Source organism: Pocillopora damicornis, chromosome 2 (assembly GCF_964200805.1).
Source record: "Pocillopora damicornis chromosome 2, jaPocDami1.2, whole genome shotgun sequence".
Lineage (NCBI taxonomy): Eukaryota > Metazoa > Cnidaria > Anthozoa > Scleractinia > Pocilloporidae > Pocillopora > Pocillopora damicornis.
Window position 1 is genome coordinate 31905441 of NC_142671.1, and position 26409 is coordinate 31931849.

A 26409-nucleotide genomic window follows, 5' to 3' on the forward strand; every position below is an offset into this window, starting at 1 on the left:
GCCCACCATCTTAGAAGCTGTAAGTAAAACTTACTAAGACTTAAGTCAAGATCATTTACATCATAGTTACATCTAAAAAGAAAACATCCTCCGTATTTTTTTAAGTTGTATTTGAGATAAGAAATCCAGGGCCCTTCCTTCTCATCTATGAGACGCGGAATCCAGGACAATCTTAATGCTTTAATATGTAGCTCAAGGTCTGTGAGATTCAGTCCACCATTCTCTAAAGTATTTATCACAGAAAGCCTTGTGACTTTATCAGGGCCTTTCCACAAAAATTTGTAGATCATTTTCTCCATCTGTTTAATAATTTCGGGTGGGGTTTCTATTATTGAGGAAACATATAATAATTTTGGGATTAGGAAAGATTTAATTATTGTTACTTTGCCAAATAGGGAGAGACCTCTGAGTTTCCATAAATTAATCATTTTTTGAACTTCATTTAATCTATCCTGGAAATTTTGTTTTATAACTTGTTCTTGATCACAGGAGAAGTGAATACCTAGGGTCTTAACACCTGTACACCACTTAAGGTCCAGAGGTGTTTCTAAAGAATTTTTGTTTTTTCCAACCCACATAGCTTTGGTTTTAGAAAGGTTCATTTTTAAGCCAGAACATTTTTCGAAGTCATTAAGGATTTGTATTACTTTTTCGACTGATGAAATATTTGCTAGAGTAGCTGTCATGTCGTCGGCGTACAACAGAGACCTAGTTTCATCTTCCCCGATTTTTATGCCTTCAATATTCTCATTTGTTCTTATAGATATCGCCATAATTTCAATGGCAATTAAAAATAAATAAGGCGACAGAGGGTCTCCCTGCCTAACACCCCTTTCTAGTTGAAAAGGAGAAGAGAAAAAGCCATTATTAAGAACACAACCTGAGAGGTTATTGTAAAACGTTTGAATCCACTTCATGAAGGAGGGTCCGAAATTAAAACACTCTAATGCTTTATAAAGAAATTCATGTTCTATGGAGTCAAAAGCTTTTTCAAAATCAATAAACAGTAAAACACCTGGTAACTGCAGTGATTCAGTATGAGCGATAATGTCTAAGATTGAACGAGCTGTTTCCCCAATAAACCTACCCTTCATAAAACCGGATTGATTTGCATGGATTACAGAGGGAAGAACATTTTTTATTCTATTTGCGATGACCTTAGTTGCGATTTTTGAGTCGACATTAATCAACGAGATTGGTCTCCAATATAACTGACGTCGTGCGTGTCAATTGGAATCCTTGAAATTGAAAAGTCTCACACGGCGCCGGAATTTTCTTTTGTCAATTTTTAACTCGCGTGACGGTTAAAAGAGGGAAATGAATGTTGGATACAGAACCGTAAAGGACGTGGTCTGTGAGTGTGCATGACCTCTAAAGGTAAATAATGGCAAGGACATTACAAACATTTATCGGATGTTCTGCTCTAGCACGAACAAATATACTATTTTCTTATGTAAGCATAGTTTATTATTAAAGCTTGTCATGCATAAGGTATTTCGACACGCTCGGCGAACTCTAATACTGCATAATATATGCAAACATCTTTGAGACAAACATCGAAGTTACTCCTCGTCAGAGAGACATCACTCGAAACAATGTGTTGTAAGGTACTTCGCGACGAATTCCGTCTCGTTCAGGCCCGTCTACTGTATCCAAATGCAGACGATTTTGTTCAGTCACCGGTGAGTTCATCCAGATATTTATAATGCTAGAGTAATTGCGTAACGACGTATTGTTGCTGATGTTCAGTTCAGATTGTTGGATTTGATTACAGATAAGCTTACATATTGCACTGTACACATATAATCGTTTTACTGTATCGCATCTGACAAGTATAGTCGTTTTATAGGGTTTTTGGACTAATCGTGACACATCTCAAATGAGTTTTTAAACTTGTGTGTGTTCCATTTAAGCGGCTTACTGAATGACTTAGTCTAGAAAATTTCCCTTTCTCTAAATCGAGAGCACACATAGAGTATTAAAGGAATTTGATTTAAGAAGTGTTTGATTGGGGATATTTGATTCCACCATAAGTTATGTCAAACTATTTGTCTTCAGAATAGAATTATTTCATTCGTCTTGAATTAGTGTCGAAAGTTCAAGTGAAGACTTCGATAAACATTTGCATGTTTTCACCCGTTAATTATTAGCCTTTTAGGGAAAGGTCGGCTTCAAATTAACCACAGCATGAATACTGTGCTAAGACGAAAACCTTTTTTGCACTAGTAATAATTTATCATATTAATATATGGTATTGTCTTACGAAAGCTATAGCCTGAACCTCGGGAATTACTGAGCAACCTAAAGCAGTGAAAAAAACAAATCAGAAATCTTCGGAAACTTGCACGACCTCGAGCCAATATCGATTTGCGTTACGCAATTTTTAGCTTCAAAACCTCGGCAAATCAATTTCCTTCACTAACTATGCTTTTCAATACTTTGCTTGTGCGACGCGGAGTACGAAAGCCCTCAGCTCAGGCGTTTTTCTCTTGGCATTTTCTAGGCGTTCAAAGGCAAACATGAGACGACAGCGTGTCACGCTTTCCTCGTACTTTCCTCACGCTCCATCCCGCTTTGCTTGAGCTTCCACGCGCTTCCTCGCGCTTCCACATGCTTTCCTCCGCTTACCTTAAAAAAGGGGGAAGAAATGAAAAGAATCCTGAATGAGGAGAATCTATAGATAAATTTTCCAAGGCATTTTGTTCTTTCAGTGGTTTGGCACGCTATTTGTCCTGATGTACCGTTTCGTCATTGCTGTGTTCTGCCTAGGATGGACGATAGCAAGTATGACTCTCTTTGAATCTTGGTTTATTTGGCTGAGCAACTGGAGTTTTTACCTTGTCACGGTGTACTTTACCTGTGCGACTATAGTGACAGCCATCCACTACAAGAGAGATCGCAGGACAACAGGAAATGGCAGTGGCGCCGGACATGAAAACGATTCCGGTGGTGAAACACCTAAGGAAATGACTGACTGTGCAGTAGAACGCAGGAGAGACAAAGACGTCTATTGTAACGGAGGATCCAACACTGACACAAAAGGCGGAGAGGTCACCTTCACCGCTGGCTCCCAGACTCCGAGCGCTACGCCGATGGCTTGGTTCCACGAAGCCTTGTGGGTAATTTACAACATAGCAGCTACGGCCGCTTTTCTAGTTACTATCTCATTCTGGACTTTGATTTACGGCTCGGGTATCAATAATAACGTAACTCCTTTTGGAATTGTTGTGCACGTGATTAACGCCATTGTAATCATTGCGGATACCATGCTGACGTCAATGCCCGTGCGGTTGTTGCATGTTGTTTACCCGATGTTCTACAGCGTAGTCTACATTATCTTTACAGTTATTTACTGGGCGTCCGGTGATGGTATGCGTTATATCTACCCCCAAACTGATTACACAGGAAGACCAGTCTTCTCCGCCTTGTCGATCGTAGGACTTTTACTCATCGGCCTTCCATTATGTCAAATTATTTTGTTTTGCCTCTATTGCATTCGAGTCTGGATGAAAACCAGACGGGGCTATTGTTTCAGTTAAAATCGATTCACTTTATGTACCTTTCTTCTAAACTGCCTTTCCGACTAAGACGGTTTAGATGTCAAGTTTAGAACAACAGTGACTTTAAGATGTATCAGAGTAGATTAGCACAGTCACAAACTGTTCTGTGGTACTCCGATTAAGTTCTACGAAACGACTCCTGATTACTCAGTCGATTAACTAATCTTTGCCTTCTTGTTTTTAAAGTGGGACCAAGCTAACAGAAGGATTGAAATAAATTCGATTTTAATGAAACCTAAATTTTTTCAAGCTTTTCTAGTCAATGTTACACCCATGAAAACAGTCCACTCATCCGGGTATGGATGGTGCCAGAAATGTGGTAACTCAACGTCGCTAACAAGCTATAAAGGACTCTCGATTTTTCAAGCACAAAGATCTTTTTACTCCAATCTGGTTTTGTCAATCATTTCAATCAATGGTTTGACTTCATCATCCTTTATAATAAGTCTCAAAAGCTCTTACCTCTCTTATTCTCAACCAATCAGATGCAAAACTAAAACAAATCGCGATAGAGAATCCCATTTCCTCTTTTTTTCTTAAACCAGTTCAATTTATTGACCTGTAGTTGTGCTGAGATTTGCAGCAGTCATTTCTTACTTCAAACGAAAAGTGCTTGAAGAGCTTCTCAGAGCTTTACGTTTGTATCAAACTGTATTACTGGAGAAGCTCCTCGAGAAGCATTCGCGTTTTCAAGCGCTACTGCATGATAATCGCGGAAGACAAGACGGAAACGCTGTGCTTTTGCGACGAAGGCGCGCCTAATCGAGCTAAGAAACTACCCGGTAAAGAACGTTCAAAAGTTCCGTTAGCTGGGCTTTTATCTCCATACCGACCCGCGCGCTGCCAAGCTCGATGAACAAACCTCTATGGCCTGGGACAAGTGCCCCGAAATGAAACATATCTTCACGGACCGCAAGATACATATACCGCTGTGGATTAGAGCCAAAATGCTCGAGAGTACAGTGCGCGCGAGACTATCGTACGCAGTCCAGACACGGCTACTGCTACAAAATTACAGGAAATTGTTTTTTCTTCGAAGCAAGAGCATTTTACAGTTTCAATCAGAGAATTATGCCGAGTAGATCCGAAGATATATTTTTTTTCGGTTTTTTTTATCCGTTACACTACAAAAGACGATAAACATCTCAAAACAATTTCCTAGTGGCGTCTCCGACAAAAGACTTTTCCTTGCAGAAATATGTAAATAGGTTTGATCTGCACATCGTGAAAACCTTTGAAGGAAAATTTTATTTATTCGAAGAGAGAGCATTTTACTTTTTGAATTACCTACTAAAGCCCTAAGCCGCTTAATTTGCGAAGTCGTGTCCCAATAAAATTTACCTGATCCCAGTACGGCTCTGTAGTATACTGATGACCCCCCCCCCCTTCCCCCTCATTAACAATCCATTTTCTAATGTACCCCCCTGTTAGCTGTTAGCGGCGACTGATCTCCGCTCTGTTCACCCTAAAAACCATGTGAACCTCCCCCTCGACCCTCCACCCCCACCCCCCCACCCCTTTGGTGAGAAATAATGAGTAGTTCCTTTCGAATGTTCACATGCTTATGTGTTTCATGCAAACATTTTATTTATGAAATAAAATCACAATGTGTAGTTGAAGATTTATTATGGTTTAAATTATGTTTACATATTATTGGCTATTTCATCTTGACCGTGCAAGCCTGCATGGCAGGAATCCCTCTAATCATCACTGGTCGCGAGAGATTACTAACGACAAAAGCATTCGAGATAGCATGCATGTATGAGGTGGTGTGACAAAAGTTAGATACTGACACTACCAAATAAGATTTTAAGACAACCTCCACCGTGAAAGCAAAAGTCTTATTAACTGCAATGATTTCTTTTCTTACTGCTGAATTCTTTAGCGGCAAAATGTAAACAGAAAATTAGAGATTGTTTATTAAAAAGCCGCCGAGAGTATCAGAAGGTATGGAACGGCAAAGGCTCCATTCAACAAAAAAAAAATACTAATCTGTTAATCCCAAAGAGTGACAGGCGTCTCTTTTCTGCCCTCGAACGAGATGGTGCGGCATTAGTTGGATACTGATGCTAAGAAATGAGATTTTTTAAGACAACCTCCACCGTAAAATCAAAAGTCGTATAAACTGCAATGATTTGTTATTGCTGATTTCCTTACTGGCGAGATGTAAACAGAAACTAAAGATTGTTAATAACCAAGACGCCGAGAGCAATCAGAGGAAAAGGAACGGCAAAGAATTCCATTTTTCAAACATTCTAATCCTTTGATCCCTAAGATTACAAGCGTCTGGTCTGCCCTCGCACGAGATAGCGAGGCATGAGTTGAATACTGATGCAAGAAAATGAGATTTTAAGGCAATATTCACAGCCGTTAAAACCAAGTCTTCAATGATATCTTTTTCTCGTTGCTGATTTTTTTCAGTGGCAAAATGTTAACAACAGATCACAGATCGTATCTTAAAACTTCAAGGTACACTTTATTAAAGTGATTCGAAAAAAATTCGCGTTAATTTAATGCATTTTAATTTACGTCCATAGTTATTGAAATCATAATTGGTGTTTTATAGCATTTGTTCAATAACGGAACCTTATCTGTTTTTAGCCGAGGCACTCGAAGAAGCCAGGATCCAAGGAGGTGTTCCTTACCCATTTACGGAGCAATAACATAATAACAATGAGCCAACAATGACTGAAGATCCTGCTGTTTTTTCCATTCGAAATAATTGTTGAGACGCCGGTTTCAGCATATTCGCGTAAATAATTTTAGGCGCACATTGTTTTCGAAGAGTTCGCGTTAGTTTGATTTAAATCCGCCATTTTGGAAATTCGAGTTAACTTTGTGTAATGTAAATTTTCGTCGCGTTGTCAACCTGCATCTTTAATTTCTTACAATAAAGGTAATCAAACAACAACAGAGAAAAAGCAAAGAAAATGGAACGGCAATTTAACCCCTGAGAGTGACAGGCGTCTCATCTATCTTCACACGAGATGGAGGCATAAGTTGGAGACTGACACAAGGAAATAAGATTTTAAGACAACCTCCACTGTGGAACCAAACGTCTTATCAATGATTTCTTTTTTCTTGTTGCTGATTTCTTTAATGGCAAAATATAATCAGAAGATTACAGACTGTAATTAAAAAGACAACCGAGGGCAATCTAAAGAAAAGGAACGGCAAAGAATTCCAACAATCAGATATTGAAATTTTTTGACCCTAAGAGAGACAAGTGTCCAATCTGCTCATTGTCATTGTGTCGCTGCTGAATCAAACATTAACCTGACGAGAATAAATGAAAAGTTTGCAAACTAAAGAAGCTCTCGATCGGTAATGAAATTTCACTTGTGAAAAATGTATAGAGAGCTGTATAGACAGTATTTCTACTAATATTAGGGTTTAGAGGGGAAAAAAAACCTGTGTGTGCGCAAGCGTTACCAACAACTAATATAATTAGTTCGTTTAAACCGGCAAGGCGAAACAGGTCCAGTAATTTTACATATTGTTAGTTGTATGAATAACCTTTTACTATTCAAAGGTTATAAACCGCTTGTGTATTCCTACCAGTTTGTTGTCATTGCCTAATTAAGTTTTTGCCTCGATATGCGAAAGGTTACGTCAAAACTATTCATGCTCTGCTGGCCCTGAACAAAGCCGATGGATTTTGATTCTCGAAGATTTTGTTTCAGGCACATAAGGCATTAAGGTTTTGATGACGAATTGACAGGTTGAGACCCGTAAACTGAAGAGTGTAACCTGATTTCGTCAGTTGAGATATCAACGTCCGCTCTGTCGCAAGCATCTTTGAGAAAGAGCCACTCCCGGTTTTGTACCTGGCAAGCAGATTAAGATGAACAAACTTCTGCTCTCTTTCCTGGTCATCTCAGTTGTTCTCGCTGTGTGCTGTGCACTGAGAGAACGGCGAGAGGTGCGTCAGGATTCTAATCGCCAAAAGCGTTCTATCCGGGACATGGTTCGTCGAGAGGCAAGACGCCTAGATCTGTCCCGCAGAGAATTTGCGCGTCGCGATCTTACACGCCGGGAATTATTTCGACGCGATCTCAGCCGTCGAGATCTCACTCGCCAAGGTAACGGATGGTGTTATTTTAGTGATCGTAGAAGAAACCTGTAAAAAAAATCTGCTCTATGTGTGACTTCGAGGCTCAGTAAGCAGTGGCGCCAAACAAATGTCTGGGAGGAACGGGTTCGTAGTCGAAGCCTAAATTTTTTTTCCAAATTTTTTATGCAGCTCACCCGCCAAGATCATTGCTTACTTGATCGTAGCTAAATTAGATTTGACCAGTTTGGGCGTCTCAGTAGATTTTTTACCATGTTCTGGTAAAACGCTGCTCTTCAGAACAACTGTGACCGTTGGTAAATCACAAAAGGATAAAAAAAATTTGCTGTACCTTACGTAATGTCTATACTTCCTTGTAGTAATATATCTACAAGGAGATCATTTCGCGTTCCAACACCCTAGTTCCAAAAGAGCACCTCGTCCAGGCATTTCAGCGAGTAACTGTTTGTCGTTAAACTATTTTTTATAAAGCACAAGCAGACTGAGTTGTCTGAAAGTGGCCTAATATCTTGCAAAAATTGCTGACCCTTCATCTTTAAATCTTGATATCGTTCTTTAGCCCGCCGTCTTGGAGCAAACGATTATCAAGCAGTGCATGCTCAGTTCCACGAGGATGAAGGAGCATTTGCAGGTACGAAAACTGAACTAATATCTTTTTGGCAGCTTTGGCTATCTCATTAACGACCAGCCAGCTGCTTCCTTTCGGAAACCAGGGACAGGACTTGAAACAGATTTTACCAAAATCAATATGCACACATCATAAAGAGATTAAGATAACTGCTTTGAATTGTTCTCAATTGAGATGGTCCGAATGTCACTTAATTAACGTTGAACTCATTTCCGACCATGTTTGAAAGATAACGCTAACTAACAGTCACATTTAATTTCTTTGGACGACCCCAGGTGGACAATGCGAAATCTTTGTTCTAAACATAACTTCTCTTTTGTTTACAAATGCAAACAGTTCGTATTTACTCGGTGGAAATTAGTTCAAATTTATTTCTTTGTTCATGTTATGCACGGGCTCTTATTTGCCTTAAAAGTTTACTTATATCGTAACAGATTCTCGACAACATAGTCTGAAGACTAATCATTATTTGGTGTCGCGGGGGGGGGGGGGAAGTGGATCATGGGGGTCTCATGGTTCTCAGGGAGACAGGAGGGGGGAATTAGTCGTCACCGACAGAGTTTCAAAGGGAGCTGAAAAAAATCGACTGCCAAGGTAGGGGGGTCATTACATTACTAAAGGCAGACTGCTGGGTTGGGGGGGGGGTGGACGTGGGTTGTGAGACTGGAGGTGGGGGTGGTGGTGAGCGCTACCTGTGAATCATAACACTTTGCTATGGTTTTTGTTTTTCTTTCTCTTTGCTACTTACATTCAGAGACAGATTGAGAGCATTTTTCTCTGCCAAATACATCTGGGAAGCTTAGGTAAGGTATTTTTAATACTCACGAGGTTTTAAGGCCAAAAATACCCGTTATCATTTACATTTAGAAAAACCTACGAGTGGGTAGGCACTGTAGGTTTGTCAAATAACTAATTTTCAAAACCTGAAATGATTCTTTTTTATTGCGATGCGAGGAAACTCAGCTCCAAAGAAAATTTATCTTGGAGGCGAAAGAAATTGCTTAAAATAAACATCAAGATACAGTTGAAAGTTCTTTAGGGATTGTACGTTATGCGAACTTCAAATCTCGCAAAATAGAACAGCCAGGCACTTTTTCACAGATATATGAAAAAGTCTATGAATGAGTGAGAGGGCTCTCAGACTAACTGAACAAATGAGCACGCTTTAGGGAGGGCTTTTCTCGTGCTAATTTTAGAGGATAAAGAGTTGTCTATCTTAGATCATTAGTCCTATTTTTCATCAATTTTGCTGACTTCTTAAAAGATACTGATTAACTATGATGGAATAGTTAAAGACTTTTTGCTTTTTTTTTCCACCTTCACCGTCGAAATAAAACCAAACCATTTTCTTCTTTACCTTTGTTCGTTACTTTTCTTTACTCCTTTATTCATTTCTTTTTCTTTTTCAGGTGATGGTGCATAGAACCAAGAGAGTGTCTTTTTTACATAATCGTCGTGAATTGGTTGTTAGTTTGAAAGTTTGTTGTTTACACAATAAAAATAGGCTTCGGATGTAATCTGTGTTTAGTTGTTACTTGAAAGAATATCTGAAAGCAAAAAACGATACTGTAAAATCCGAAATATCTTTCCTCAGGATTCTTTCTTAATTCTAAAATACATATATTGTTGCCCAGATATAAAGTTATATGGAATTTTATATATTGCGGTAGTAAGAAAATACAATAATACCTCATAAGTTACTATTTTTTTGCTGCAATCTAACTCCTCAAAGTTAAAATGTAACTCCACTGTCACAAACCTGGTAATTTCGAGCAACTAAGACGAATAACAACAAAAGATGAACTACAAGAAATCGAGAAAAAGCGACAAAAATGGGAAAAAAGGAGGAAAACATTCCTGGTGTGTTTTAAAGTGCTTCTAATGCTTCACTCGGCCAATTATCAAAATCTGGTGATATTATAAGCAATACAACCTTATCGCTGGGGAAATATGTGGAAATCTCATTCATCTCCGGGCCATTCAAATACGAATGTATGAGCTCCCCCCCCCGTACATATCTTAGAATCAGTTTAAGATGACCTCTTTCTTCTGTTTTGCAGAAAATATAATTCTTTTATAGTCTGCTCAAACGAACACAGCCTCTAAGCGCCTCGTGGTCAAAATCATATTAAGGTGGAAAAAAGAAAGAGTTGGATCGATTAGCTGCAGATGCTGGCTTAACCGCAATCTCTTGCATGAAACGGAAATTCTGTACAATGGCCACATCACGTTATCAACTCAGTTGATGAACCAACTTATCTTAAAATATTCACTGATGGATGCAAAATTCCATTATAACGAAGAAGTCTCCTTTCTGGATAGGAATGTCATTTCAAGATTACTGTATCATTTAATCGATTGAACGACGCGGCGTTTATTAAATTCTTCGTGATTCGAGTACGGCGTTTAGTCGAAGGCGGCGTTTATTTAAAATCCAAACAATTGTATGGTAACTGACCATTTCAATTTTAAAAAACAGAAACATGTTTTAATGCTTGTCTAAAAAGTAGTTTTCTATATTGCTCTCAATTTCACAATTTGCATGTTAATACTACTGCAATACATAAAGTGAATAAAGATCTTATGTCGGATATGCTTTCTCGACATCAGAACTGGTACACTCAAAAGAGTTTGTGTCTGTTTCACTCAAAATTCAACTGCGATGGAAGCAATGACCGCTGTGTGCTTTATGAGTCTATTATTCGAATAAACGCCGCATGATGAAGCGGCGTTGATTCGAGGGCAGCGTTTATTAATATTTCTGCTCTAAAATGCGGCTTTTATTCGAGGGCGGCGTTTGTTCGAATAAATACGTTAAGCTAATTACCAAAAGATGAAAAGTTACTTAACCTGGAAGATGTGATTTTCAAAATGCTTACACTCGGTCTGAACCCTTAAAATTGTACACGTAGATTCGGGAAAAGTTCCACGCGAAACTTTAATTTGCTAAAACTTATCTTTTTGTTGACATCGCGTAGGCCTCCGATACCTGGCCATAGTTAATTGCAATTACGCTGGTATCGAAACGATATTTTTTGTTCTAGCTAATCCTTCAGGCTAATTGTTCAAGTTGTTTTGAAGTTGCAGTTACAAATTGTTGTAGCTTGTGTCAGTCTGGCGGTCCCCTTTAGCATAAACTCCACGTCATGCCAGTTGTTTCGAACAAGCTTAGTACTAGAAGTAATATTCAACCTCAGCCGTTCTGCCAGAAAAAACCGTGGTATCATTTGTGAATGAACAATGGAACTTTAAATTAGGTTGTTTACGAATTCTATTTGTAAGCTTTTTTAACTAACTTTTATATTTTAGTATTTGTTACGGGTACGGATCACGTACTAAAGTACGACGCAACTTTTCCGTGCGCACAACCATTGGTGTTTGACACTCGTGCAGGTTGAACCTTCGTTACATCCATTTGGTCTTCTGAAACACTAAAAGGTTTGACTTCACTAATCCTTCGGATTAGGTTCTTAACCCTGTGCACAAAGTTGTAAAGTTCTTTGTTCTGTGGTTTCCAACACCAACAGTCTCAAACAATCACGGTACGTTGCGAGGCATTATATTTTCGGTACTTTAAGCGTCGCTTGTAGGAAACGTAGTCCAGTTGCTGACCCTAGCCGAGAATAAAAGTCATAACAACCATAGTTAGTAGAGGAGACTCCTCTACTAACTATGTAACAACATACCATAAGTCTACACTGTTGAAAAGTAAGACCACACTGTTGTGAAGTAACCTGCAACACTTTTCTGCCCTTAGATTTTTGTGAAAGTTTTTAGTTTAGGCTAATTTTGTGAAATCCCGAGAGACTGGATACTTTGGAGACTTGGAGACCTGGAGACCTGGAGACTTTCATTTTAATAAACTTTCATTTAATAAACTTGGACCACAACGTTAGGATAACTTTCTTCCTTAATCTTTGTTTGGCAATGAGGTGCATTCGTGCATGCAATGGAGTACTAATTGACGGCTCTCGATGGGGTCCACAGTCAACTGTCAAGAAATCGGAAATTTACTGTTAAGCCATCAAATAATAGCATGTTAAAGTGGTATCCACGGGACTTTGTAGCCAGCGGTAATAGTACGCTTTCAATACACTTCTGATTGAAAACATACAGTAAGAACCTATTTGATTTCGCCAAAAGAAAAAGAAGTTTGCCCAATTAGCAATTTCTTTCAATTTTTTAGTGGGCTTTAAACAATCGACTGACATGGACTATGAAGATGACATCCGCTAAGGTTGTCGAAACGTCAGTCACTTTTACAGACAATAATCCTTCCAGGACTCCCTCGGACTATGATGCCACACAAACAGTTAAGATAATTATGCAAACAATAATAATAACAATGATAATAAATCATTGTCTGTAAATCTGTTTCTTTACCGAGCTCAAAACTTACCATTTTTCTTATTCTATTTACAGACATGACGCCAACGACATCGCTGATCCTGGCAGTATGCAAGACGCGTGTCATGTATGAACTTCGTAATGGACCTCGCTCACCATAGAGTCTCTGTGGGTTAGTAGTAGAGCATCGGAGGTCTGAGGTTCGATTCTTTGTCCCACGCTGGTGATGACACGAAGAACACAATTCTCAAACAATGATAATGTTTATAAATAACAAATAATAATGATAACAATAACAATGATAATAACTGAAAGGTAGAGGAACAACGACAACAACACGAACGGTTTAAAAACGTATCTGGAAGAGGAATTCATTAAAATGTTTGTCGGATGTCTACGTCTGTTTGCGGAATATGTGTAACTGCACACTCGTTACGATAGAAATACTTAAAAAAAAGTCCAAATCAGGCTGAAAGATTTATCCGCTACTAGTAAAAGGGAATTCGTCTAATTGGCCGAGATGCATTTTCATATAACAATGTAATGTGAGAAGTACGGTTGACCGTTTTCAGTAATTTTTCCAATGGCAGCAGAACAGGTTCTTGTCAATCTTACTCGCCAGTACTCAAACATAAATCACAAATATAACAAATACTGACCAATCACTTGCTCAATAGAAGAAATCAAAACTAAGTGATATATCCAAAACGCCAAAATAAATTTTGGTATAAAATGAAATCACTCCGTAAACACAGCTGCCGTCAGAAACGTAACCCGCATTAGAAACGGAGGGAGATTTGTTTGAGTCGTATGCGATCAGTAGGAGCAAAATGTTGCAAGCTGTTGAGGTTTTTTAGTTTGAACATTTTATGCGTCTCTATGCAGCATTAAAAAAGAGATTTTATTGAATTTTACGATGGAATTATACCATACCGTACATGTTTTGTTCTTTTCTTTGATGTTTTGTTTTCATGCAGAGGTAAGTCAAACAGGCCTCGCCATAATTCTGGTGCTTTACAAACACTAGTTAAATGCATGACAACAAATTTTAATGACTTGATTTTTATTCTCAATTTAATTTCAGAACTATATCGCTGCTTTATCGTTCCCCGGCAAAGGTAGGGATAAAAATCAACAAACGATTTAAAGACCTATTACAAAAGTAAAAAAGGGGGCAAAATAATGCCATTCAATTTTGCTCGAAAATTATGTAATCAAGGTGGAATCATAGCTAAGCAACGGGTTGTAGTCCTACAGATCATTAATTTCCCAAGAAATCACATTACCGAACCTCAATGTTCCACGAGAAATGGTGTTAAGCTTTTTGGAAAATTCTCCCCCTTTCTTGAGTAAACAAATTTAATTGCCAAATGTTTGATCATGAAAATGTCATGAGCAGATTGCTCCTTATTCATTATCATTCTTTATGCGGCTAACCTTTTTTTATAGAAATATTTTTTAGTGTAAAACTTGAAAATAAGAAAAGACGAGTATCTTATTCATTCATCTTTTTATTCAACTTGAGATTTTTGAGACAATAATGAATCGCGAAACGAAACAAACACTTGGAAAAAGAAAATAAGCTTTCGCTCCGTTAGTTATGGGAAAATTTTCATCTTGCCAAGCTGACATATCGATGTTGACAAGTTCAATCTAACGAGTTTAGATTTCTTTCACAAAGTGATTTCACTTCCGTCGTTTCGTTGTTTGGTTGAGTTCTATTTTATATTTGAAATGAAAGATCACGTTCATGTCTAGTTCATTAGTTTTGTTTGCCAAATTTTTATCGAAATGGCAATCGACTCATGTTCCTTTCCCATGCTTTTGTCATTATACAATTACTTACAAACAGATGATTTCTTGGTGGAGTGTCAACTTAGCTCAAAAGATGTTTCTTTACGAAAGGATTGTAATTACTAAAAGCATTTTAAAACTCTTAGGAGCCCCTAAGTCAAGCCTGTGATTTGGTTCTCAAGCCTGCTCAAATAAAATTTAAGAAAGTCGCAGTGTAACGAGATATTATTTTCCATGTGTATTTAAAATAAGATAGAGCCGTTTTTCTCAAGTTTTAAAAATGTATCTCTCGTTGAATTAGTTTAAATGCAGTCAGAACTCGATATACCTTAAAAAGGCTCGTTCTACTTGTCTTGTTCCGAACAAGTCATGTTCATTTTTCCATTATTTTATAGCTAATTCTTTATTATTATCATAAATAAATCGGCATTCCTCCATTGAAGCTATTTTATGGCGGGTTTCTTCGAATTGCTTTCTATCAAGCATCTGTGTCAATATCATGTGCTCTCATTTAAACAATTTGTATGTGTGTCAGTCGAGGTGGACTAACAGTAAGTCCTAGTAAAACAAACCTTATTGACAAGAACAAAGAACTACAAGATGTTAGTTTATTCTGCTTCTGAGTGGTTTAAAAATATACAATCCCACTATAGTTTATTCTTAAGACACTTTGTACTCCTATTGAAGCAATAGACCACACTTTCTAAGGGTTTAACGGCGTAATAACCCACGCGGGATGTCGGCAGGACGGAAAATGATTTACAAACTCGTCGAAACGGTTATTTAAACAAAGTTTAGCCGTTGTTTGAAAAAAACGCGTTCTAAGCTAGCCATCTTCAATTTAGCCGAACTTTTTATCGGAAAATTTATTTTTGTGAACAGTGTAAACAGAGAGCTAATATTGGAGGGAAATTTATTCAGTTAGATCAACCTTCTTTTAGAGAATCCTTGGTGCCCACTGCTTGCATAAAACCGCGGTTTGGGTGAGACCTCGTGAAAATAACGGGCCCTCTGAGTGTTCTCAAAGTGGGTTATTAAGCCGGTAAAACGAAAGAAACTGCGTTCTATCGCTTTAACTGAGAATAAGCATGAAACAAATGAAAAATCTTTTTTTGTGTTTTTCTGCATACTATTCCGTATAACTGTGCAAATAGCGGATAAACATTTAAAACACTGAAACACTTGCATTGATGAATGTATTCGGACTGTTACCCATACACGTGTGAAGAAGACGTGCTGTCATCCAAAAAATCTCATTTCAACCATTTCACTCTCAAGAAGTTCATGGCGTCCGCCCTTTAATTCTTATGATGCCAGTTTTGAGAATTTAGCATTGGATCAACTTACAATTTCCTTATTGTTATTTTTCTTACTGATATCATGAGGAGAAATTCTGTCTTGGTCACACATGGGAGTTTTCAGGGTTAAAAATCTACCTCTCATCCTCAAACGTCTCATTTATCTTTCTCTTGGTTCTATTTTGTCGCATTGTTTTTAGACACTTGTGACAGTGGCTGGCTAAACTATCAGACCATATGCATCAAATATTTCCCAGAGAAAAAGACTTGGAGTGAAGCCAGAGAAACATGCCGTGACTATGAAGGAGATCTGGTGACTATACACGATAAAAAAAAACAGACGTTTGTTTACAAAAATTTTGCTGTAGACAGAACTCTATGGATCGGCCTTATGAGAAATGAAGAGTATGTTACTTGAGTAGTACGTCGATAATAAAGATAATAATCATGATAGTAGTCTTGATATTGATGATGGTGATAGAGCGTATTTCGATTGAGTGTCGTAAAACCTGTATCAGAGAAATCACATCGACCAATCAGATGAGAGGAAATATCACATAGAGCCAATGAGAACGAAAAGTGAAAAAAACAAAACAAAAACAAGAGAGAAAACGCGGGAAAGCGTGAGTGACAACTCGCGATTTGTTTTTAGTTTTGAATCTGATTGGTTAAGAGGATTGCGTGAGGTTTCTGGACCAATCACTTGGATAAGGAAAGAAAAATCAATGCAACAAAGCGTTAATTTTATCAATAAATTCAAAATCACCTTAATGATAATAACAGCAATTATACACGGAGATAGGTTAAGGTAGATATGTACCTCTGCACACGCAGATATTATTGCATCGCCTGAGGAACATTTTGCTGATAGGCTGATATTTTTGGTCTCAAATTATATGACCTTGGTTCTGGAATTTGTTATCGTTTGGGGAGTCAGTGTTATGACTAAATTTTATCCTGAGTAAATCGATGCGTTCCTCATGAAACAAAAAACTTAGTGATTACAGAGAAAACTATTTCAAGGAAACTTGTAGTTTTTCATTTTTTCTTCCGGTAGTTTCCATCATAGCATTTCTCTAATATTTATTTGGTCATTTTTTAATATCTTATTCTTTTTTGTTTTGTTTTGTTTTTGTTTCTCAAAACTTCTCCTCAAGTAACGTGTTCCAGTGGGTTGATGGCACAGAACTTACATTCACAAACTGGGTCACTAGAGCCCCCGACAATTTGGATGAGAAGTGTGGAGAAATGACGAGTTATTCCAGTTTTAACGGAAGATGGAACGACAATTCCTGCAGAAAACAACAAGCATTTATTTGCCAGACAGGTTGAGTATTTCATTAATACCGACGTATTTCAAATTTCCTCAGCAGTGAGTGCTTTTTTTTTCAAGAAGTGAAAGTCGTAAAGGATTGCTAGGTGTGTGTCCACGATTCACTCTGCATCTTTGGCCACGTCTCACCTTTCTCGCGCTTTCCCACGCTTTCCCACGCTTTCCCGCGCTTTCCCACGCATAAGAATGGCCACTTGTGAAAGCCTCGAGATCTGTTCTGATAATCACATGGAAAACGCGAGTTTCCAAGAATGTATTGATTTAGTTTCGCTTTTGATAAGACTCGAGGCACGCTATTGGTTTTTTTCCTTTTTTTTGACTAGAGGATCGTAAAACGAGTTTTAAACCACTGCAGTCCCAGATTAGTGTCGTCACTCCATTGAAATTACTCTTACATCTAATTCAAAGTTATCGTGGTTTTTGTTGCAGAAATAAGGTACAACAGCATCTTCAGACGGTTACCGGGAAAAGAACTTCTTGGTCACGCGATAAGCCATCTCAAAGTAAAGAGTGACGTTGAATGCATGTTGCGATGCCAAAGACATCCCGGATGTAAATCGATAAACTATGTTCGCAGTAATTCAGAGTCAGACGAACAAAGAACATGCGAGTTAAATGAACAAGTAAATGGAGCTTTGTCGGAAATCCTTCATGGAAAGGAGGAGTCTTGCCACTTTGTAGTCGTTTAAAGATTTCTAAGAGGAAAAAGCCATCAAGAATACTGTATACAAATATCACGTCATGATCTACGTGGCAAGAGAGAGTCACAATAATCAAAGTACATCTAGAGTAGAGCAATTTTCAATTAACCATCGAAATCAATTGGGAACTGCATTCGTATTGGTTGACTTCGCTCTGTGATTGGTCGAGAAAACTCGTACCATTCTCCCAACCAATTAAATGCAAAACTTACACCAATCACCACTTGTTCGCCCACGTTTACCCGCTCTTCAGGCGGTTTGTTTTATCTTGCTCTGAGTTCTCATTGGTTCATTAAGGCATTTTCCTTTATTCCAATTGGCCGTTGTAAATACTTTGGTTTTGGTTTTGCGCGCGAAACTTAAATGAAAGGGCTCTTCGGATGAATTTTGGGAGAGTCTGCTTAACCCATATCTTAAGGACAATCGAAGCTTCACTTTCTCATGATAAAGTAATATATGACTTACAAATTTGCATTTTATATACGTGCCGTGCAGAAAATCGATAACTAAAACGTGTACATAAGCTTACTTGAATACCTATGAATGTACATATTAGATAGATTGATACAGATATGTGAATGGTGTTACACAATCAATAAACAGAATGGTTTAAAAAAGGTCGTAAAAATTCGGATCAATGTTGGTATCGGAGCAACTTTGCACTTACCCCTCCCCTTAACCAAAATTAAAGCTAGCTTTTTATAAGTGGCTGTTGTTGGGTTAAGGGACATGAAGGGAGGGGTAGGTGCCCAACTGCTCAGATGCTGACCTTGAAAAATTTATAAGGTTAGGCTGGAAAGTCAGTCTGACTCCTTGCGATTCTTATGATTTTGATATTTTCCATTTGGAACCCTGAACTTTTAAATTGAAAGATTAATATTTCTCGCTGTTTTATTTGAAAATTAAGTCTAAAACCAAATATTTTCCGCAGATTTCCGGAGTCATCTCGAAGAGTTCCGACATAGCCTCTAATCTCTCCCCTCTAAAATCAAAGGCTAACGAGAGAGTACAGTCATTCTGATGAATTCAGGAAACTTGGGATCGAAACCCAACTCGAAAAACGTGGGTAAGTGTAGGCCTGTTGGTATGTAAAACGAGAAACATGAGAGGCTGAGAAGGAGCTAAGAGTCTGGGAACGAAATACTTGCAACCTGGCCTTGTCATAGGAATGCCTGGTAAATACTTCAAAGATTGAAAGCTTTACTTGCAGATATTAATAACAATAATCGAAAATTATGTGTTTTGGTAAAGGGAGTAATGGATATCATTCCTTAGATCGTTACTCAGGCATAGCTGGACTATCAGCTGCTGGATTTACGGCGATAATTCCAGGTTTTTATCGTTCTGTCGCTAGCGTTTTGCAGGTTCCACGGTCGCGGGCCGCCATGTTTATCACCCCAGCATTTTGCGGGAGTATCACTTGTTTGTCATGGCAATATTTGGTTTCTAATCCGATAAAAAGGCGTAAACTGGAATGTGTTTCATGTGCAGCTATCAGAGGATCACTGATTTTGGGTCTCAGCGGCTGCTTGTTACCGTCAGTTTTAATAGCATCGTTACACTTTGAGAGAAACACAGGTGTACCTAAGCCTCTCTTCGCTTCTTTTCTTGACTTTTGTTATTCTCCGTATTACGGCCGATCGAAGGCGTATATCATTGGACTTGGAGTATTTCAAGCAGTGCTTGGGTATGGACTGGCCATCTGGGTTTACAAAGACGAGTTCATTTACAGGAAGAATGATCCTAGTTGATTAAGACTGTAGGTTGTAAAGAACTATTTATTTACTAGTTTTTATCAAACATATTGTAAAGATGCTTGGCCATAGACGAACAATTTCAGAGTAAAAACGTTGTAAGCATTCTTTTTCATTGGGGGATCAAGGAGGGTGGAAAACAAAACCAATGTTGTCACCCTCCCTTCCTTTAGAAAAGGATAGAAACCCTGATTCCTTCATCAAGAACCTTATAAAAGGCTAAAAATTTGATTTTTTTTAAGAAGGTGGGGAAACTAAACTATGTTTGTAACTCCTTCCTCCCCCTTAGGAGAGGACAGAACTCTTTATTCCTTCCCTAGGAAACCTTTGAAAGGCTAAAAGAATTTTCTTTCAAGAACATAAACTCATTTTTTGTGTGTGTAATATTTGTTGATAAATTCTTCTTGTGAGCCATGCCAGTTTACATGTAGCCTGGATCAGTTCTCTTATCTCTCAATACGAATGTATGTTTGCAGGACAAAACATTTTAAAAAACAGTTCTAACAATTCAGTTGCATAGTCTGATTGTCCAGACAAAAGTGACATGTAGCACATGTATGTAATCTTAGTGTATTCTATGTTTACTTGTAAGGGGTCTGCAAGATTTCAGGCTTCCCAGTTAAAGCCCTATTGTTTTTACACTTCTTAATGTTCCCTGACCTCAACTGTAGCTTACCTGTGAAGATTAATTTTCAGATTGTCTTTAATTTTTGCAGGTAATATCAATAAAAAAGATATTTGAATTACCAACAATTATTGGTAATTCAAAACTTACCAATAGACTTAATCTTTGTTATGTTACATACCCATCTTGGATAACTTTTCTTTGTTATTTCAACTGTACTTGAGCCACTCAAACTTGTACCAACACCACTAGACTGTAAATTTATTATCATAAATCTTTAATAACTTTCAAAATATCTTAAATATAATTGCAACAATCTTCTCATTTTCTAAGACAGTTAAAAATAATTTTGCAAATACATTCCCTCCTGCAAACACACTTTGTAAGCAACAGCATGTAAATTTAACATTTCACATAGTAAAATATAAATGGATATTGGGGGATGTTAAAATATAAGGCCACTCTAGGGTACAAATTTTATCTTCAGGCACTGATAGTATTTCTCAAAGTGTCAAAGTACAGTAATGATAAAAGAAGTAACTTTTTAAAGAAACTGTGGGGGTATTAACCCTTTAACTCCCATGAGTGACCAAGACAGAATTTCTCCTTACAATATTAATACAAAACCAACCAGATGAGTGATGAGAATAAAGAAAAATACCAATTTGGGGATAATTAGTTGATCCAATATTAAATTCTCTGCTCTAACATTATAAGAATTGTATGGCTTACAGTAAGGAGAATGACAAATTTGATTTGGGAGTTAAAGGGTTAAAGAATAATTTGGTTTTATTGACGCAATTGATTATGTAAATTGGCCACTGAAAAGAGTATCTAAAGCTGATGTATCTAGTCACTGCCCTTCTATTTGTCCTGACAAGGGGTTAGTGCTTGGAATGGCAGTGGCCAATTTATATTATCAACACAGTTGACAAAACCTAATTATACATTAAAAGATAGATACTGTTAGCTCAAGGAGACAAGATTCATAGGCGCAAATGGCCCTGGTAAGTTCTAATTCTGTATGTACAGGAACACTGAGTGTGATGACTGCCCACACACATATGTACATGTACATGCACTCTGTAGCTGACTTGTAAAAAACACCTTTCCTTATAGGATTTAAAAAATAAAGTTACAGTTACAGTTAAATTTTAAACCTCAGTAATTAAATTTCTTTTGCTTTTAAAATCAAAGACTTTAAATATACCATTAATCAAGACCACATATTGAGACCTTCACTGAAAAAATATAAATATATATTACAGTCTCTCTTTACTGTGTTTGCTGAATATACTGTATCATAAATGTCATAAGTGACAGGAAAAATTTAAAGTGACTTTTGAATTACATCTGGTTTAACACATAGTCAGGTAAAGTTTGAAAAATAAGACCCTGAAATTCTTGGCTACCAAAAACAAAATTACTATTCAGTTGTGTATAAACTGTTGTCAATGTCTTTTTATGTTGTAAAGATACTAGCCTGTAAGCAGGCCCTCATATTTGCACTGCAGGATAAGTGTTTCTCTATCTGCAGGAAGATTTGAGACAAGTTGGGAAAGGTTTGCACAGACCACTTTCAGATTTCTTGCTAGTTGGCATCATTCAAAGCCTCAAACTTTCTCACAGACAAAGAAACATTTATACTGAAGCAGTAATAAGAGGGGCTTGCTCACTGGCTACTTAAAAACTACAATCATTTCTGAATAAGAAGTAAAATCAAAACAGGTCATCATCACTGCATGTGTCATATTGTCAGACAGCTTAGTGATGCAAAACCCTCTGAACATTTTTCTTTTTACTGTCTCTACTGAACTGGAGGATGTCAGCTCACCACTATCCCTTACAAAATTATTACACAGTTATAGACAAGGCAATTGGAACAAAGAAAATGATAAAATGCATATGAAGGAGTCACTTCATCAGAAATCATATGACTACCAAGTTTGATTTCACGGTCAGCAGCTAACACACTTAAGACTCACTGGGGAGCTGGGCCATGAGCAAGTTCTTTTCTTTAAAGTTCCAAAACCTCAGAACCACATTGTAATCTGTGTGGGATGATGTATAGAGTGTGGAGAACAATAAGGAGGGCTTCAATCTTTGACAAAATGATACATTACCAATGAAATCCCAATACTCTGAAATAAGCATAACAATTTTATCTCTTAGACCCATAATTCACCCCCCCCCTTCCCCACTAGCATTGATACAATGCACTCTGTATTCTGTGACTGTATAGTTTTAAGTGATGGAAGGGGGGGGCATAGTATGGAAAACTGCATTTCAATTCGCACATCATTTTGAAACAATTCCTCATAAGTGGCTCCATGAAATTTGTCACAGATTGTAGCCTAATGAAAGGCATGTAAATCATGAAATGATTTATGATGTTAATGATTATTCAACCAACAGCAGCCATGCGCTGCAGGACAGGTAATAGTCAATCCTGTGGTAAAATGTCTGCGTGACACATAGGGCATTTGTCTTGCACATAGAGCCATTTTCTTAAGCACAAACTATGAAAGAAATGATTACATTTAGTAACTTTAGCCCTATCTAACACTTCATAACATATGCAGCAGACATCATTTAGTTGCTCTAACTGTTCTTCAGTGGCCCACTGCAAGGAGTTGAGTCTCTTTACTGCATTGCGTCGCAATAGGAAATTATTCCATCCTTCTTGAGCTCGCTTGTAAACATTGAAGTAAGCATGCATTGAAATTACCAACGCACCTAGGGGGGGGGGGAGAAAAAAGAAAATTAACACTTTACACACTAACATCAATATCTATTTTCTCCATATTTAACTCTGTATACATTATATTTAAAACAGACTAAGAGAATTCATTTAATAATCAAAGCTTGTTAGGTCAGTGATGATTCCCTTTATACTAATGATCTTAATGAATGATTGTACAGATACATGTAGTAACATGTAAATTAGACACTGCCCACCCTTAGGGTTTAACCCTTTAACTCCCATGAGGGACCAAGATAGACTTTCTCCTTACAATATCAATACAGTATCAACCAGATTAATGATGAGAATAAGAAATATATCAATTAACGAATAATTGGTTGATCCAACACCAAATTCTCTCAACTAACATTATAAGAATTGTATGGTTAACTGTGAGGAGAATTACAAATTTGATCTGGGAGTTAAAGGGTTAAGTTAATCTCAATTCATTCTAATTACAAGTCTTCATGAAAATTTGCCTTCTTGAATTTTGGTCATTGTTAAATCTGCAAAATCAAAGATTTTGCATGAAAACAAAATGCAATGTTTTGTGTGGGAGAGAAAACTTTGGGTCATTTTTCCCTTTTGGAATGTCAACTATGAGGTAGGATTATCTGCAAAAAGTTTCCCAATGTCCAAAATATTTATTCCCATTACTGTTAAGCAATACAACATATGCAACTTATTAACAAGTTACAAGTACAGGGCCTTTACAGTTAAGATTCTTACCAATATAGTTCCACTCCCCAGTTAAGGTAGCCCATGCAGTGTATCCAAGGACAACCACAGCAACTAAGAACTCAAAAACTTTTGAGCCAGCATTAATGTAATAAACATAGTCATCTAGATCCTTCATTTGACTTTCTGAATGTACATTGGACACAAAAAGTCCATAAATTATCAGTGAACCCATCACTTGAACAATCGTCACCAAGTTACTGGATATGATAACAAACAACCATGCATCAAAAGTGAACATTTGGCAGAGAACAATGATCATGTATCCAGGAAGTACCAGAATCAACAAACACACTCCTAATGTGCGCAAGTGTTTGCTGGTGAAAACACCAGTGTAAGTTGCACCCAATGACATGAGAGCTGGTTCTGCAAGCTCATACATAGATTGCAAGAACAAGGAGAGTGTGACAAACAAGACCAGGCCTATAAGCATAAGGCGCTGCTGCGTGGGTACGCTAGAAATTCCAACTTGAACACTCAAAAGAAAGAATGAAACGCTATTGTTCCACTGTTCCTGTTGACGCTCCTCCATTGGTCGTTCAATATTTCCTTTCATCAGCGTGCTAGTGAAGTCTAATATAAGATTTGCTACAAATCCAATGATCAGACTTGCCCCTGCCAAATCCAGAAGGCTATCAAAGCAATAAATTAAACTTCCAGAAAAAGCAATAGGAAAACTATGGGTTCCAATCAACAAAAGATTGAATAAAGCCAAACATTTCATTAGCCAAGTTATCATTAGAACTTGGCCTAAGTTCACCCTTCTCCAGTGGTATACAAAGAAGTCCAACCATCCAAAAGTGACAACAATTCTGCATGTATCCTTAATCAGCCCTGGAACCTCCTGTAGTAGTTGCAGGATGCCAAGACAAGCTTTGTAAGCCTGAATTACTGTAGCAAATACAATATAACCCAGGCAGACATCTCGCAAAATTGAAGAGGCTTTGACAAATGGGAGTGAGACAAGCTGAATGATAACTGGAAAAATGATGAAAATTCCAACAGTTTGCTTGGCGCTAACAGCTGCCCATTTGCGTGGAACAATAGCAACACTAACAGCGACAAAAACCTGGGCATATAACAATGAATAGCCATAAGTCACATCAAGATGAGATGACACATTTGGATTTGAACTGCTCCATAAGAAATCTTCCTTAACATCTGAAGGACCATATGCTACAATGGCAGCAAATGCGACAAGAAGAACAACTTCTTCAATTAACCAAACGAAGAATTTCTGGAGATAGCTCAAGTTTGTTATTACACCAATTGTACCCACAAGCCCACAAATAACAGCTGCAATGCAATGTAGAAGGCATATATAAATGAAGTAATAGAGAAATATAAAGTGTGATTCATTTGAGAGCCAAAGCTGAAAAAATTTACAACTATGTAACCTAATAAAGAAAGATGTTTTTCATCTTGTCACAGGTGTGGGACAAAGAAAAAATTCTGAGTCCTCACGAGGAGTTGAACCTCAGCCCTAAGGATTCCGTGCTCCGATGCCACCATCGACTACAGAGACTACACAGTGAGCGAGGTCTATAATGAAGTTCATATGACATGTGTCCTGCATACCACTAGGATCAGCAATGTGGAAAGTATCTACAAGACGCTCATGACAAGACAAAAAACATTTTTCTTTATTTTTTCTTCACTAAGCTCAAAATTTACCATCTCTCTTTTTTCTGTCTTTATAAACTAATTATACAACAGTTAAAATGAATTTAAGTCAAAATGAGTTTACCATTGTTAATTTTTGTATTTTGTTTGTTACAGATCAATTAACATAGAGGGCGGCAAAGGGTTCCTGTGCAGCACCTGATAAAGCCCAAAATTAATACATGATGTGATAATTTTCAAACAGGCTAGGTAAGGTGAGATTTGAAGTTTTATCTTTAAATTTTTGGCACGTGAAATCCTGTTTAAAGTACACCTGACTTCCTGCATGAAACAAAATGAGGAGCCCCCCTCCCTTTTGCTATCCTCTTCAGTAAGACATGTAAATCCCAGATGTCTACAAAATGTGCTAAGAATGAAAAAAGTGGCACATGAGGCAAAACTGAGTGTCTCACTGATCTTACCATATCAGGAAGTCTTTTGTGATCTACTACTGAACAGGTGCATAGCAACACAAAACCTATTTGTTTGATATCATAAAGAAGCAAAACGTTGCTTGAGTTGGTTGTGTCATCCATGCATCTGACCTCCAATAGATCATGGGTAAGGACCAATCAAAATGTGTGTATATGATTTTATATATATATATATTTCCATACACTCAACCAGGAGCATATGTGCTTCCACCCAGCTAACATGCTTCTGACTTAGCAAGATACCACTTTCCTGACCAATTGGTGACTCACTGGTCCACCTCGAATACATCGAAAAGGGTTCTAATAAATCCCATACTGCATTCTGTTCAAAGCATTAACGCATCCGAAATAGCATTCGAGGTTGATTTTGTGGACAATATTAAAGAGAAATAATCAAATGACCCTCAAATGCATCTTAATAACATACTTATGGTCACTAGAAAATCTCAACGTACATACCTGCAATCTCATGCGATGGTTTGGAGCCTTCGCCAGAACCTTGAACAATCTTGTCAAAGTAAGTTCCCAGTTGTAAGACAAAGCAGAATGGTACCCTTAAAATAACATTTTCGTATCTAAAATAGTACGTCTTCATTGAAGACCACAACGTTGAAGGTTCCATTCTTGCTTTCTAGCAAGAGTGGCATTAAAATACTTCATGTGACAATCGATAAAAACAGAGATGACGAGCCTACCGCGAAGTCGACCAGCGGACGGTAG

At 37.6% G+C, this 26409-nt stretch overlaps 4 protein-coding genes and 1 long non-coding RNA gene across 8 annotated transcripts; 3 read left to right on the forward strand and 2 right to left on the reverse strand.

Annotated features, from left to right (window-relative positions):
- The first annotated feature begins 1235 nt into the window (after positions 1–1235).
- LOC113683022 (protein rolling stone) lies at positions 1236–6394 on the forward strand. Of its 4 annotated transcripts, XM_089197857.1 has the most exons (3): positions 1533–1682; positions 2712–3119; positions 6162–6394. In XM_089197857.1, the coding sequence occupies exons 1-3, from the start codon at positions 1533–1535 to the stop codon at positions 6246–6248; spliced, it is 645 nt and encodes a 214-aa protein (XP_089053983.1). In that variant the 3' UTR covers positions 6249–6394. The 4 variants fall into 4 exon arrangements, with proteins under 4 accessions (XP_089053982.1, XP_089053983.1, XP_027056021.2 ...); XM_089197856.1 differs by lacking the exons at positions 1533–1682; positions 6162–6394 and adding an exon at positions 1236–1377 and having other exon boundaries at positions 2712–3809; XM_027200220.2 differs by lacking the exon at positions 6162–6394 and having other exon boundaries at positions 2712–3809.
- Positions 1442–2995, reverse strand: LOC149050859 (uncharacterized). Its single transcript, XR_016184098.1, has 2 exons — positions 2858–2995; positions 1442–2628 (listed from the first exon to the last, which is right to left on the reverse strand). It is a non-coding gene; the product is annotated as an uncharacterized LOC149050859 (long non-coding RNA).
- A 927-nt stretch (positions 6395–7321) lies between the features above and the next one.
- LOC149050860 (uncharacterized) lies at positions 7322–9777 on the forward strand. The gene is made up of 4 exons (XM_089197858.1): positions 7322–7642; positions 8192–8263; positions 9015–9063; positions 9670–9777. The coding sequence occupies exons 1-3, from the start codon at positions 7405–7407 to the stop codon at positions 9023–9025; spliced, it is 321 nt and encodes a 106-aa protein (XP_089053984.1). The 5' UTR covers positions 7322–7404; the 3' UTR covers positions 9026–9063; positions 9670–9777.
- Positions 9778–13364: 3587 nt separating this feature from the next.
- On the forward strand, positions 13365–18351 carry LOC113683008 (C-type lectin lectoxin-Phi2). The gene is made up of 5 exons (XM_027200207.2): positions 13365–13586; positions 13692–13725; positions 15900–16104; positions 16857–17026; positions 17462–18351. Exons 1-5 carry the CDS (start codon positions 13524–13526, stop codon positions 17719–17721), a joined length of 732 nt encoding a protein of 243 aa, XP_027056008.2. The 5' UTR covers positions 13365–13523; the 3' UTR covers positions 17722–18351.
- A 2021-nt stretch (positions 18352–20372) lies between these two features.
- On the reverse strand, positions 20373–26400 carry LOC113683019 (RING finger protein 145). The gene is made up of 3 exons (XM_027200218.2): positions 26149–26400; positions 23585–24889; positions 20373–22848 (listed from the first exon to the last, which is right to left on the reverse strand). Exons 1-3 carry the CDS (start codon positions 26309–26311, stop codon positions 22556–22558), a joined length of 1761 nt encoding a protein of 586 aa, XP_027056019.2. The 5' UTR covers positions 26312–26400; the 3' UTR covers positions 20373–22555.
- Positions 26401–26409: the final 9 nt, after the last annotated feature.

Excerpts from the sequence above, each read along its gene's own strand:
- LOC113683019 (XM_027200218.2), bottom strand. The coding sequence starts at position 26,311 with ATGGAACCTTCAACGTTGTGGTCTTCAATGAAGACGTACTATTTTAGA. Across the intron at positions 24,890-26,148 it reads ACCATCGCATGAGATTGCAG|CTGTTATTTGTGGGCTTGTG; the intron begins GTATGTACGTTG and ends ATTGCATTGCAG. Across the intron at positions 22,849-23,584 it reads TGGGGAGTGGAACTATATTG|GTGCGTTGGTAATTTCAATG; the intron begins GTAAGAATCTTA and ends CCCCCCCCCTAG.
- LOC113683008 (XM_027200207.2), top strand. The coding sequence starts at position 13,524 with ATGGAATTATACCATACCGTACATGTTTTGTTCTTTTCTTTGATGTTT. Across the intron at positions 16,105-16,856 it reads GGCCTTATGAGAAATGAAGA|TAACGTGTTCCAGTGGGTTG; the intron begins GTATGTTACTTG and ends CTTCTCCTCAAG. Across the intron at positions 17,027-17,461 it reads AGCATTTATTTGCCAGACAG|AAATAAGGTACAACAGCATC; the intron begins GTTGAGTATTTC and ends TTTTTGTTGCAG.
- LOC113683022 (XM_027200220.2), top strand. The coding sequence starts at position 1,533 with ATGCAAACATCTTTGAGACAAACATCGAAGTTACTCCTCGTCAGAGAG. Across the intron at positions 1,683-2,711 it reads ACGATTTTGTTCAGTCACCG|TGGTTTGGCACGCTATTTGT; the intron begins GTGAGTTCATCC and ends TTGTTCTTTCAG.
- LOC149050860 (XM_089197858.1), top strand. The coding sequence starts at position 7,405 with ATGAACAAACTTCTGCTCTCTTTCCTGGTCATCTCAGTTGTTCTCGCT. Across the intron at positions 7,643-8,191 it reads TCGAGATCTCACTCGCCAAG|CCCGCCGTCTTGGAGCAAAC; the intron begins GTAACGGATGGT and ends ATCGTTCTTTAG.